At 35.3% G+C, this 15218-nt stretch overlaps 1 protein-coding gene across 1 annotated transcript in view; it reads right to left on the reverse strand.

Moving 5' to 3' along the window:
• Positions 1 to 5231: 5231 nt before the first annotated feature.
• Positions 5232 to 15218, reverse strand: part of LOC129279510 (fibronectin type-III domain-containing protein 3A-like) — a 51416-nt gene continuing 41429 nt past the window's right edge. Inside the window, exons 12-18 of the mRNA XM_054915618.2 lie at positions 13384 to 13565; positions 11345 to 11533; positions 10806 to 11140; positions 10124 to 10336; positions 9567 to 9733; positions 8288 to 8415; positions 5232 to 7981 (exon numbers count right to left, since the gene is read on the reverse strand). Coding sequence (XP_054771593.2) covers positions 7661 to 7981; positions 8288 to 8415; positions 9567 to 9733; positions 10124 to 10336; positions 10806 to 11140; positions 11345 to 11533; positions 13384 to 13565 — 1535 coding nt within the window. The 3' untranslated portion in view covers positions 5232 to 7660. The remainder of the gene's footprint in view (positions 7982 to 8287; positions 8416 to 9566; positions 9734 to 10123; positions 10337 to 10805; positions 11141 to 11344; positions 11534 to 13383; positions 13566 to 15218) is intronic.

The raw sequence follows: 15218 nt of genomic DNA on the forward strand, positions 1-15218 counted from the left end.
CCAAGGAAGCAATGTTTAAGAAAATTTACAACAAACTCTTGAAGTCTACGTGCCATCAACCTAAACAAATCGTGTAGGGTTCTCATAAAACGCATCTATCTTTAAAAACACAGTGAGGTTTCATGTGTTTTAAATCGATTTAAAACATGTTTTCAAATGCATATTAAAACAAAAACATTTCTATTGTGCCAATCTCATGTGTACCAAATTCCAGTCCACACAAAAAAACACTTTCTCGTAGTTTGTGCATATAATAATCTGATTCAATTTGTAATTTAGAACACTTGTCTTACAAGCAAAATATCAAAGTTATAGTTAGACTTTGTATTACAAGGCAGTGCAAACTATGCCACCAGTCAAATGGCTTCTGAATAAATTGCTAATTATTAATTTATTTATTGAATCGACTTAATCAATTTGACTCAATCAATTGAATTTGCAAGTTTATCTACATAAGAATGAATAATTAAACATATTTCTTCAATCATTGTTGACTTAATTTTCAAATATTTTAAAATACGGGATTCAGAATCACCACCTTATATAGATAAAAGTGATTGAAACTAGGATACAAATATATGTAAGTCCTACATCTAACTTTAAGACCCTGGAAACCTTTGCGTGAGGATTTTATTTTGGTAAATGATGAAAAATAATCAAGAAAATGTTTTTTAATAAATTCTATAACTCCAATGCAGGTGAGACAATGAACATGACATGGCAATATTCCCAAATAATAAATACTTTACATGTTTACAATTATCTATATTTTTGAAATAGTTGAAAATCCAAAGTACCCTAATATTTAGATGAAGGTGAAGATGAAGCTTCAATGTACATTTTAGTTTTCATTGGAACTGTTGTCCTTGAATAACAACGAAATAAATATCTTTTTTTTTACCTCCACAATTTTGTTCCACAAATTTTTTTTCTCAGTTCATCTCTAGAAAATAGGCAGTGGAAAAAGCTTTAGAAATGCTTAAAAAATGGGAATGTTAAATTTTCATGGCAATATGAAAACTACAAATAAAGGTGATGGCTATAATCATATGATGAATGAAATTTAACTTCAACTCAATATTAAGGATATGGAAATTAGAAATGTAATTAATTTGCTGCATTAAAATGCATCTTGAGTATTTTGTATGGCAAAATCACTCGAAAGGCTTGGTATTTTTCTTTTCATACATATCCTTAGCACAGTAATGCAGATACATTTACATTGTAATTACAATTCAGAAAAATATATCTCATATAATGAAAAAGGTAATAATGATAACATTAAAAATAAACAATGAACTGTTTTGCCTATACACATACCATATACCGTTTCAGTAAAAGTAACTTGATGGTTAACATCCGCCTCAAATCAAAATATAGAAGTATTATGACTCTACATCATAAATTGAAATACATGTAGTACAATGCGCAATGAATTGTGAATATACATATACATAAATGAATGCAAATACAGATTAAAAAGGAAAACAATAATATTGGTCCTATGAGGTGATATCACACAGATAAAAATAGATCTCTAAATATTCTACACAAGAAAATACAGCATTGAGCCATCAAAATAATAGCAAGTCATTCACATGAAACTAATATAAAAAAGAAAAGTTAAGACGACAAGTTTAAAAAAGCCTCATCGATGAATGAATAAATGAATGAATGCCAAATTCTTAACCATAAACTTTAGATTCTGGTGGTTAAAAAATAATTTGGAATGTTATTGTATGTTCCAATCGCTTGTTCTCTTTCATAATTTTGATTCTATGTGCCCTTCTCAGTATGTTGAAGATGGGTATATTTACACACAGAATTGAGTTGCAAAAAAAGGGAGAATTTCTAAGAAAATCATGTTCATTATTGGCCATTTTGGTTGAACATAACAAAAGTTTTATTTCAAACGCACACAGTGAAATAGAAGTGTGATTGACACATCCAATTTGTAATTTTGAGAAAATCAACTGCATTTTTGCTATCAATTGTCAAAATTACAATCGACTTCAGGAATTGAAATTGACATAAAACCGATTGCAGTATCTTGCAATGTCTCGATAGTCTTTATGAAAAGCCACCGTTTGATTTTTGTGTGTGCAGAGATGTAGTTGATCTTAATGAGTAAAAACTAATTATTCATAAGTTAAATAGTTTGTGATTGATAGGAAAACTTACAAGCAATACTCAACCATCAGCAAAATGTCCCCTGAAGTACACTAACAGTTCATCTTCAGGATCATGTCCCTGTTTACAATAGGCCAATTTGATAGAGTGAGAGGTTACAAATTCATCTCATCTCTGTTTTGTGAAACAGTTCTTCATTCATCCACCACGTATCGGCTTTCAGATGAATCCATATCAATCACAACATTGGAAACAATAGTATAGAAGCTGGCAATTGATTGGGGAAAATTAAAGGCAATCTTTAACAGGCAGGGACAAGATATCTTGCTTTGTGGTGAGCAGAATCCTACAGAATATACGAGTGAGAACACGAGTGAATAGATGAAAGCAGAAGTATATAGACCCAGATGGTCTGTTAATGATGAGTTCACACGCAGAATTCAGTACGTTTCCTACCAAAACAATGCCATCTAAAACTCATCTCTACCACTGATAACTTGAATGCTGAATAACTTTACGCTAACAAAGCATGTCATTTTTTGTAGACTTTGTTCAGTTTAGATAACAGTACTATACACAATGATATGTATATATATTATAGATATATATTTATATATATACTTTTTTTGTTAGTTTAATACTTTAAATCTGTTTTTTTTACTCATTTTTTAATGCAATATACATGAGAGCATAACAATGTACAGAGCACTTCATCAGTCTTATGTAGTTAACAATATTCTTTAAGTCAGACACATGTACATAATACAATACAAGAACAAAGAGAGAAAACAAGCCAATTTCATAGAATGTATATATACCACATTTCAAAAAATAGATCTTTATGTTGTACTTTCTATTTTTTTTTTACTTACACTAAATGATGACAAACAAATCTTCAAAAACAGTTTTAGTTGGGAAGTGATTGCTTCATCGTTCCCCGTAAATTTGTACAGGCCTTACCGTCAACTTCAACATTCCACAAATATATGTTGCTATGTCAGAATTGTACTATAGCAACAACAGAAAATAATTCTTTGCTACATAAACAAGAGTTGAAGAAGAAAACTGAATAAATTACAATTGATAGATCCAAACAAACAATCCACATTTATCAAATACATAGCAGTCTTTACACATTTTTAATACAAGCCTTTCTGGCAAGCTTTTCCTTTATACATAATATAACCTTTTTAGCTTGTACACTTGCATTTCTCTCTTTCTCTCTCTTGCTCTCTCATACATGCATACACACACAACTGTTTTCTGTAGTTAGGCTTGAACCATTCTCTATCATGGTATTTACCTTTAGTTTACCTCAATAAATAATATGATTATCAGAGATGCAGCCTAGGAAATCACAGGTTCAAATGTTACTACCATGACATTAAACCCTTCTGGACTGGTTTAGTGAATATCCCTTCATTTTAACAAGAACAGTTATATGACCTTTCCAGATGGAATCAGTTTCTCATGAAATAGGGACATATCTGTCTTGCAGTGTCAATTATCTTTTTTTTAATTAGTTCCCACAAGGATTTTATTTTCATCTGTTCTTAGAAAGATCATTGTGCTTTTTCTGAATCTTGTGTAACTTTTGCTGAGTTCACTGGCAGTGGATGAGTATAATAAAAATGTCACATTTTAATATGTTGTATTTCTTAGGCTCAGTGAAAGAGTGTTGCAAGAAACTTGAAAACAATTGCAAATCAAATTGTCCTAAAATGATGCAGAAATCTTAAAATTAATTTCAAATTTGCACTCTATTACCAGTCTGAGTTTTAAAACACGAAGTTCAAATTGATTTGCTATATAGATATGAATTATAAATTTGCGATTTCTAATATTTTCATGGAACCCCATGAGAACGAAGTGAATTTTTACTAAGTCATCCAATGAGATTCTACTGTTCTTGTCATAATATAGTCTATCCATTCCAAACACTTTATAACAATCATATCAACGCAGGAAATTTGTGGTCTATAATGCAACCAATGAAGCAGCTTGTAATATAAACATATGAGAAACTAAGCCTACTATAGATACTCCTCCGACACTGGATGATTTCAAGTTCGGTGTTAGTGTTGGAGGCACAATCAAAATAGCCATTCATAGCTCTAACACCTTATCTGAGAATACACCAATCGGCCAATTCATATTGATGATAGCCTAGCACCGAGTGAGACTCATCTCAAGACCAATCTTTTATTTTTTTATTTTGGTGCTGTGCTGATATCAAAATTAGCCCAATACCAATCCATAGCAGCTGGATAAGATATCTGCAGCAATCGGTGCATAGGACTTAAGATTGTCAAAACACCAGTAACAATTACTCCAACACAACCACCACACGTCAACTCCGAACTAAAAATCATGCAGTAAGTGTTTTGTTTTAACACTACACCTTTGTAGAGTTTATATCATTAATGCCCAACTCCCAAATATTTGATTATATCATCAGCTGTCACTTGAAGAAAGAGATTCAACACGAACCTCACCAACAGCAGAGTATAAAAATGAATTTAATCCCATTTTGCAATAGAAAACACAATCTTGTTCTTTGAAATAGAGCATACTTGTTTATGAATAACTAATATATTGATGATTCATTTGGTGTGTTAATATATTCAATGCACTGGTTTACATCGATGGCCAATTTGCATGTACCACGCACTACTGGGTCGGACTAGTCCTAACTCACAACAAATTTGAGCAACCCCTTACCCATCCAAAACTAATGAAGGTTATTGCGTTTCAGTAAGATTTGTAGCATGTAAATAAAACCATTGGTATTCATAGGTTTCATTTTCAAAATGTTTGGTTGACATAATGGCTAATTTTCCCTGTCATTGTATCCAGCCTATAATAAAAAAAAAAAAAAAGAAGATGAAAAGAATTCTATGGAGAAAAATAACCCCTTCAAAACAAAATGGGGAATAATGATGGAAACAAGGATTAAACCACAGTGGCACAGTAATGTGTGGAAATTTCAATGAAAATTGCCAATTTAAGGTTTTGAAGTTTCAGTTCAAGTTGCAAGTTCAGCTGGTAATAATTCATTGACCTAATACATTAATGCTCATAAATTCAATTAAACATTGCTGAAATTCAGACATTAAAATTCCAATTGCTAATTGTTTGGTTTCTCAATGGAAATCCCCGTCAGCATTGGAGAACAAAAAAATTACTTACAGTACAAAAGTTTATAAATATATATATTTACCCAATAAATCTATTTATTGAATGAGTTGAAATACTGTAATATAATATCTAACTATTTGACAAATAGAGCTTCATGTAGTTGAGTTATTCTATGCAAACATTCTATACTAAAATAAAATCTACTCTTAGAATTTCATTGTATGTGCACTTTGGTTATAGCATTCCTGCTTAGTATTCATTTTTATCATTTGACATTGCCAAGAGGTTATTCATTTTGCTAAAACAAGATCAGATTCTAGTGAGAAAGAGAGAAAATTCATGTATTATGAAAACATTCATATCAATATTTCACAGGATAATTGACATCATTTTAATCCAAATGTGTCATACTTCATCTGAATCAGTAAACTGGAACCCACTTGTTTTATTTGTCCTAGTCCATTTATCTAATAAATATCACCATTCAGTTTATTTTTTCTCAATTAAAGTTTTCTTTTTTAGTTACTATAATTTTATCTCTCACTGAATGCCATGGCCCAAAGACCATGCTGTAACCATGCTGTAAATAATGGGATGCTAAAATTATGGGAAGCCAAAAAATAAAAAAATTTGTTGACATGGAATATTTCTTATGTTTACTATTTTCGTTTACCCTTGATGAAAAAAAAAATACTTCAGTTATCATTCCAGACAGTTATAAATTGAGTTGATGAATTGACCATAAACTGATAGAGCTTTGCACTGCAATTGGGTATGCATAGTTTAGAATACACGCTCATAAGTTTACATTTTACTTCAGCCTCTACAAACAAATCACTTGACATTCCCATCAGTTTTCATAGCCGACTCACAATCTATCCCCAAATACACTTCATATCTTAAAATCCTGGGCATGGATCCTTAGAATAACTATTCCAGTTTCATTTGGAGCAAGGAATCACAAAAAATATATACTTTAGAAACAACAGTGAAACAATTCCTACGAAACAACAGACATTTTGAATCTGCTAAAATAAATCTTTAAATAAATACTTCATCCCTAATACTGAGATTGTTTAAAACAAATGCCAGCTCGATTTATATTTTCTCTTTCTTTCTATAGATATTAACGGTACAATCTGTGAAAGAAGAAAAAGCGTTTCTGAACTTATCTTGCCACTGCACAGATAATCTACATTGCTTTTAATATCAAACCCTCAAATCAAACAGGATAACTTTGGTGGAAGAAAGGCTCTTTTCGATATGTTCTTGATATGATCTTCAAGCCAATCTGAAAATTAGCTTGAATTGCTCTATCTGAAGAACAAAGGTCTAAAGATAAAACAGCCATGTTACAACTTCACTTCCTAGCTCTTGGCAACATTCAGCGATATGATAGAGTCTATAGGCTGAGGCAGCATATGAATGATAACAAGTTTGAATGATGTCTTTGGGTGTGTAGAGACTTCTACAAGATGATTGTCTTTTTGCCTTAATACCAAAAATACCTACAATACACCGACATCTGTGTAGGTGGCATTTTGTTTTAGAGTAAACCTTCCAGAAACCCCTCATTAAAAGCATCATGGCAAGGTTATATAAACATTGCCATATCACAGTGACAGAATTCTTCACTCAAAACAATGTAAATTACAATTAATGTATGTGTAGTATGTGTACAATGTGCACAGGTACACAACAATTAATTACAAGAGACAGCTAAAACATAGATTATCAGAGGTAATATGTTCTACTTAAAAAGCTACTTATGTGGAAGTAAAGTGAGGATTTCAAATCTCAATAATGAAAGTGGACAAGGTCTGTTAGTTCACACTGTATAGGCAGTGATCAGTGGAATATAATTCTTCATCAATAACCCCTAAATATTTTGCAATTTGGTATCTTACTTTCACCTTGAGAAAGGCATGCTTTGACCGGATGATGTCAGTCACTGCTTCACGACCCATCAGTCTTTAGCCCATTAAGTGTCATGCATGGAGCGAATACTCCACTCCATCATCTAACTTATAGTTATCGTAAAAAAGAACAAGACTTATTTGTATCATGAAAGCAAATAAATTTGAAATCTATATCAAGCGAAATCAGGCTCTGCTCTGGGCATAGTCTAATGGTGCTCATCACAGGGCTAATACTAACTGCCAGCCGACATATCTCCCCACGTTGTAGAATGCCGAAGAAGGAATAGACCGAATACCACGGGATGCGTAGAGGCTAAGAGGTAACTGTGAAGTTGGCCAGATGATGAAGTCCTACAGGTCCTAGTCAGCGACAATGCCTTGAAGAATAAAAGGAGGGGGAGGGGGAACTTCCCTGCCCTCCATTAAGCCATAGAGGGCGCCATCTTGGTCCATCACTTCACCTGCCACTCCTGTTACGAACCTAGATACCATTGAAGAAAGACGGCAATTAGGATGGCTATAACGCAGAAGCACGCCACGATGATCATCGCCAGCTGACTGTCCCCCATCGGCTTGGAATCCAGGTCCGTCAATCCATCCCCATCCCCGTCTGCCATGAGCGCCTCCTCCTTTGCCGCCGGTGGTGTGATGGTGAATGAAGCCCAAGGACTGTAGATCCCTACTAGCTCTGATGATCCATCACCTGGTACCCTGATGGCACACACTCGTACTCGGTGCTCAATGTTCAGCTCAAGGTGTTCTAGCTTGAAGCTCTTCTCGGGACCACGGTAGATCTATCAAATCAAATCAAATCATTTCATTAGGTGGATCATAATTACAACAATTTAAGGCTTGTATACAAACAGTGGACCACAGTCAGTACACCTATGACATCAAATCAAATCATTTCATTAAGGCAGATATGGAAGAAGCAAGTTGAGGAGAGTAAGACCGATGGGTTGAGGATAGAGGATTCACTGAAGTGAGAGGCCAACGCTGTTCAACGAACTGAACCAATTGAAAACTCTGGATTACTGATTGACTGATCAGGGATTAACTGAGGTTAGGGATTAACTGAGGATTAAGAGAGGTACACTTACCACCCTTGCTTCCCCTTCCCTTGTTCTCTGGTACTGACATTGATAATGCATGAGATCATCCTGCTGATGGAGAACTGCTTCGGCCCAAGAGATCTGGCAAGAATCTTGATCAACTTCCAAGACGGGTGCTGCAACATAGATTCAAAATAGAGAGTAAGAGATAGAACACTTGATGCAATCTTGTTGGTGATTTAGCTCCACAAAGCTTCAGTGAGAGCTGTAAAATCCTTTTATTCCCTTAACCCTAATTCTCCCGGGGGGGGGGGGGGGCCATAATGGCCCCCCCCCTTGACAATTTTCGCGATATATCTGCTGCGCAAATTTTTTTGACCTCGCCGCTCACTGACTTTTTACTTTCAAGTCTCGCGCAAATTTTGAGACCAAATTTGTGACGCCCGGGTACACGGTTACGACATTACGCAACATTATGTAAGTGCATGTCAGACCCAAAATTGCTCATAAACGTGATTTCATGTACAAATCCAATGCAAATTGTGTATTTAGCCAAAATTCATAAATGTATCATTATTTCTACTTTTACTGATTAAACTGAATTAATTTTGCCTTGTTTATGATCAGAACTAAGTCTGGAATGATTTCCATTGAAAAAACAATAAAAAACAAAAAGTAAAGAAACAAAGAAATACATAAGAAATTCATAAAACAATAAAATACATAAGAAATTGATTTCCGAACCAAAGTTTTTTTTATTGCGATTGTTAAGATTGCTACAAAGAATTTTTTTACCAAAAATTAGCATTCTAGGAGCTTTATTTAGTGAATTATAGCAAAAAGTATGATTTATGCATAAATTAGCATAATTAATTCATATAAAATAAAATCTCATTATTTTGGAAAATTTTACCATACAGCCTTGTAGATTACATCGCACACTACCAGTGTGCAAATTTTTGCGTCGCTCGCGCAATCGGCGGCCGAGATCTTAAGGGGGGGCCATAATGGCCCCCCCCCCCGGGATTGACAAGAATCAAAATACCCCGGGAGATTGAGGGTTAACAAGAACACTTTAAAAATTTGTTTTAAATATGTAGGAAAATTACAGTTGAGATTGTTGGGCAGACAACTGTGGTGCATCATTTGGTGTACAGTGCATGTGACCTTTGGAATAATCTAGAGTTAATTTTTTTTACCATTATGACGATTCCACTGTTTTTCACCAAACACACGTCTTTATGTGCAATTTAAGACACAATTTCCTCCATTATTGAGATTTACAACCAGAATTAAATCTTTCTTCAAGCACAATCTTTGAGCTTACCTTTCAGCGTTACAGGTGGAGCCTTCGTTGTGGCAAAGACAAAATCTTCTGAGTAGGGTCCCGTTCCTGCCTCATTGCTGGCAAGTATCCTGAACTTGTAGGTTGTGCTTTCACTTAACCTTGTAACCTTTTGAGTGACGTTGACACCAGAGTAGACTACCACAAACCTGTCATCAACATCAAGCATAAACGGGGTTATTGCATTGTTGCATTTAAATGAATGTACTCATATGATTTCTGTATTTTGGATTGTACATCCAACATTTATGTTTATTTATTTTTTCTAACAGGCATCCAGGTATCAATCTAGCATAGGTCTGGTACTGTCGCAAAATCACTCAACACAACTGTCTGCCGTTGTCTTTAGCTCTCCTCTCCTCCAAAGTCCACCTTTGGCACTCCAAGAATGGAGCTCTTTATTCTTCAGTTTCCCATCCTTTATCTCTGAAAAAATGTTTTTTGGGGGGTGCAGTCTTCGGGTGAGACATGTGTACCTGGGACCCGTCAACAGCGCTTAATGATTCCTGAACATTTCTTGAAGACAGTACTCTACTTACCTTCCTCTCTTGTCTTCCATTTCCAAAGTGAAGTTGAGTGACTTGGAATCTCCAACCGTCCTGTTTTGATCGCCCCATTTTAGTTTGAGTGATTGATGGCTGTAGTAGATACATTCTAACCTTGGTGGGATTGGCGGTAGAGCTCTTGTGATGGCCTTCAAGACAGCGCTGTAAGGACCCTCACCAATGCTGTTAAGGGCTTGGACTCGTATCCTATGAGGAGATGAGGCAGTGTTTGATTAGAGGTAACCTTTGTCTTTGAGCCCTCTTTTTCAATCAAACATCCATATCGTTTTCAAATGTTATAGTTTTTCATTGTTCACCATCATAACATTTTGTGCTGTTCCGTGACAACTCTTAAATACAGTAGCCACCTGAACACTCCCCAAGAAGATAACAATCAGCTCACTGAAGATAGCTCTCCCAACAGATATCCTTTCTGGGTAAAACTATCCAACTCCCCAAGGACAGCTTCTCCAGTCTGCAGAAGAGTTTCCCCAAGAGTTGTTAAAATTAAAATTTATTCTGCTCTTTAAGTCGAGGATGGTGCAGTATATATCATAAGACAACTTTGTCTAAAGAGACACTGAGACAGCTGCTTGTCTTCATTTTTAAAAGGTAGCTAATCAAGAACTAGATAAATCAATTGTGCTTCCAGACTTGCATGTCAAGGGTGACTTACCTATATTTGGTATCAGGTTCCAACTGGTCTACACAGTACTGGGTAACGTTGCCCTCCACAAAGATAGGCTGGCCTTCTCCAATGTCTAGGTTGTATGCAATGATCTCTGAGCCGCAGTCGCTGGGCTCCGTCCATTGGATGAGTAACGAGTCTGAGGTGGATGAGACTACTCGTAACGAGGGTACAGCCTCGGGGGAGGAGGGTAGGGTTTGACATGTGACTACGGAGCTGAACGGTCCATGGCCGGCTGCGTTGAGAGCCTGGACCCTTAGGTAGTAGTAGGTGGCTGGTTGAAGACCTCGGATTTCACAAGTGGTAGCTGAACCGCTATATGCCTGTAAGAGAAATAATAGATGTGATTTGTAACGCACCAAAGCCTTTACGAAGTAATTAAATGAGAGAGATTGATCTGGAAATATAAATATTGCCGGTAATTAGGCAGACCATGCCAGTGCGACTTCCCTTTAAAGCTCATGAGTGACAAAAATCTGAAATTCAGGATGTAAAGATCTAACCAGAATGTTCCAAATACAACTTACTAATGAGAAAGTGCCATTCTCTGATGCCTTCTCCACTCTGTATTCTGTGATGTCAGCTCCGTTGAAACAAGGTTTCTGCCAGCTGAGGAGGACAATAGAGGTGGTGACACAGGATGCAGTCAGCTCAGTAGGAGCATCGGGAGGCCCCGCCCCTGTACTGACTCGAAGAGGTTCTGAATAGGGCCCATACTGAGATGGAAATGAAGCAGGAAACAGATATCAAAGTTTAATAGCGTTGATCACTATTGATGGTTGTCCTTCTTGTACCAGTCACGTCAGAGAGTTTTGTTAAAGAAAGAATAAAATCCCTGAACTTCTCCATCAAAATGATGGTCAATGGAAATAAAATATAAGTTAGAAATAAGCATGAACACTAGGTCACTAGAGTCTCTTAGAAATATCAGGTAAGCTTATCAATCGATCAGTAAAGTTTCATGTTCTATCCTTTTGAATGTACAATGATATGACTATATAAAGCATAAGGATATCACTTCTGAGGGAAAGGGGGAGGGGGGGTAACCATTTTCCAAACTTATATAACTGGATTTTTTTCTAACGTATTCAGTACATAATAAAGAATGCTTCAAACATTTACATTAAGTGAAGTAGACATGCACATTCCCAATCATTAATGGTTTTTGATGACTCTTAAGCGATTGTACAAAAGGAAATCTAATTATGTCTACTCAGACAACAAAATTACATCATGATTACAATTTGGGACCGTTCAAGGGAAAGGGAAAAAGCACATGTAATATTTTCATCCGATATCAACAGGCTCATAATCATGTGACTAACTAACTTGTGTTTAAGACCTGAAAATCTGAATTATATCAAGCTGTTCTGACATGCAGATATGCCTTACTGCAAGGTCTTAATACAGGATTGACTCTGATGAGAATGGGGAAATTCCCCTGGGGGTCGAGGGGAAATTCCCCTGGTGATTGAGGGGAAACTCCCCTTGAAGATGCAGGAAATTGACCTGACCTCCAGACATGGATGATGAGGGGATGCTTTGCCCCCTTCCAATAAACAACCCACTTTTAAGGCAAGAAGTATTCAAATCATCAATACAGATAACATGTAGTTATTGTGAAGGTCCAAATCGTATAATAACAAAATCAGAAATACTATACCCATGAATTCTGTGCCAAGATAACGCAGGAATGAGTCCATGGAAAATGTGTATTATACGAAACTGAATTGTGTTTCATAAATTTATGCACGAGTTTGAATTGTATTAGATTAAAATGAATGTCAAGAAGCACAAAACCTATTCCCTCATGGAACCGATTGGTCCTTTTACAAAGCCTACATGTACATGAATTAGATAATTCAGTTCCTGACAAGTAAAGAACACCCTTTAAAATTCAGAAAACAAAAATGACAAAAACCATGCTCAAAATAGACCGTCACTCTTTTCCTCAATACATGGGATCATAGCCACAATCATCCCTGGGGAAATATGGTTAGGTGCCTCGGAAGATTAATCATTATTTGTTGTTTTTTATTCTTATTGTCTCGTTTGACGGATTTTCTTTATGTCACTTGCATGATAATCTAATATAGATTGCATTTTCTTTTAAAAAAGAAAACCCATTGCCCCTTTCAAAAGCAGATACCTGGTAACGGTTTATTCACAATTGATCTAATGCCAATTCATCTACTGTCATTTGGTCTATCAGTTCGTCCTTTATCCACATGGTCCAATAGCCTTTTAGTCCATAAAACATTTCGTCTAATTGGACTTAGTGTCAATTGGGCGAAATGAATGAAAATAAAATATTTTATTACACCAACTGGTTATGAGATGAAATGGTCATAGATGAACTGGTGATTAGACGAAGTGATGATTGGACCAAACGGTTATTGGACCAAATGGTTGTTAGACGAAATGTTGATGGACGGAATGGCAATAGACTCAATAAAGATAGACCATGAGGTGAGTGGACAGGTTGGCAGAAGACAAATTGGCAATTTACCCCTGTTATCCTGCTACTTTACCCACTCTTCCCAAAGCTCTCTCCATTCAGACTTACCCCTATTTTGTTACAAGACCTCAACCTGAAGTCATATGTCCTTCCCGGTAGCAAGCTATTGACGGTACACTCTGTGATGTCTGCTGTCGCCCGATGGACTTCGCTAGTAACATTATTATCAGCTGCTGTCATTTCGACTGAAAACTCCGTGATTGGAGCACCCCCGTTGTAGTCAGGCATGCCTGTGGAAAGACATAGAATAGCTTGGTTTAAAATCTAGGTTAAAAACAGAAGATGACTTACATTACATCAATCAAACAAAGCATGACAAGAGATCAGAAACAATGCACCCTCACATTGCCCCGCAAAAACGTTGAAGTGAATGAAATAAATTGAATCTGAATGAAACATCTATTATTATGCTTATGATCATGAATGTTTGACTGAAGTGGTAGGGGATCACTGAATTTGGATATAAAACTATGCCATTTCAACATTCTTTGATTCACCTGTATATCCTTGATCAAAGTCATTCAACAAATTCCTTAGCTTAAGTTCCATGGAAGGATATAATGAATTTTAAACATTTGATTTAAAAAGGAGTTGGCCAAATATCACGAAAGACTTTTTTGTTACTTTTCTCTACTGAAAAGATTCCAGACAAATGTCCTTTTGCTTGGATATAAAAAAATCTAAGCCTAACATTAACTCCTTGATCAGGTTTTAAACCATAGATGCAGAAAGTTTGTTGAGTTACATGTATATCATAATTTCTTAGCAGCATATAATATCAAGAGGAAAGTATTAATAAAGCCAATGCAAGAAATATGAGTAATCAATCCTAAATGTTTTATGAAACTTGAATCCCATGGATTTTTCAAAATGAAAATTAATATCAATATCGATACATCACTGTCGGTTTTATACCAAGATGATTCACTATTAAAGACTGTGTTAGACTTGAAAGTAATACACATGAATTACATTGATATCATTTCATTTAGGTCTCATAGAAATAAAACATGATTTTGTAAAGTACTAAATGCACATATCAAAATTTTGTCATTGACAAATTAGGTGTATCAGGGTTATGAATAAGATTCCACATGTCGTCTTTTACATTCTCAAGGGTGGTGTGTTAGCACTTTGAACCTCTGATTGTCTTTTCATCCTCTTCAAAACCATTACTTATTCAACATTAATATCCTTACAATATGCATAAGAAACCCCTTGTAAAACCACAAAACCAACCCATTTTCCTCCCACACTTCACATCCAATAATCTTATTCCAGATCAATAATGCCCTGAGATCATTAAAAAATAAATGAAAAAAAAATAATAATAATCAAAAAACTTATTTTCTTCATGAAAATGAAACATTAAACGAAAAATAAGATTAAATTCAGCCCTTACGATCAAAATATGTTTTTGAGGTGCTACCCCCCCCCCTCGGCCAAAAAATACATTCATTCTCCAAACTAACAGTAAAACAAGCATGATGTGACTCACAAAGAAATGTCAACGGACAGCCCACATATTTCCTGTAATTATAAAATCCTCCCCGAGCTTTCTATGAAACAACATGTCATTATTACTTCTTTCATTTTTGTAGCTAATGTTCAGGAAAATGGTAATTTGGTTTTTTGTTTATCCTTGCATTCCTAATGTATTTCCCCTTCTGCTAAACAATGACATATCTAATTCCATGTCAACATACACTTTCTGCATGTAAAAACTGTGACTACTGTACATCTATTTGTATCAGTTTGGTAACTGGGTAAATATAATCTCACAAAACTTTATCACAATACAATCATCATACAAGAATAAATCAGCTGTAAAATGTTTTTAAAATAAATAAATAAAAATAAATAACACATAGAATGAAAGAAGG

Source organism: Lytechinus pictus, chromosome 16 (assembly GCF_037042905.1).
Source record: "Lytechinus pictus isolate F3 Inbred chromosome 16, Lp3.0, whole genome shotgun sequence".
Classification (NCBI taxonomy): Eukaryota; Metazoa; Echinodermata; class Echinoidea; order Temnopleuroida; family Toxopneustidae; genus Lytechinus; species Lytechinus pictus.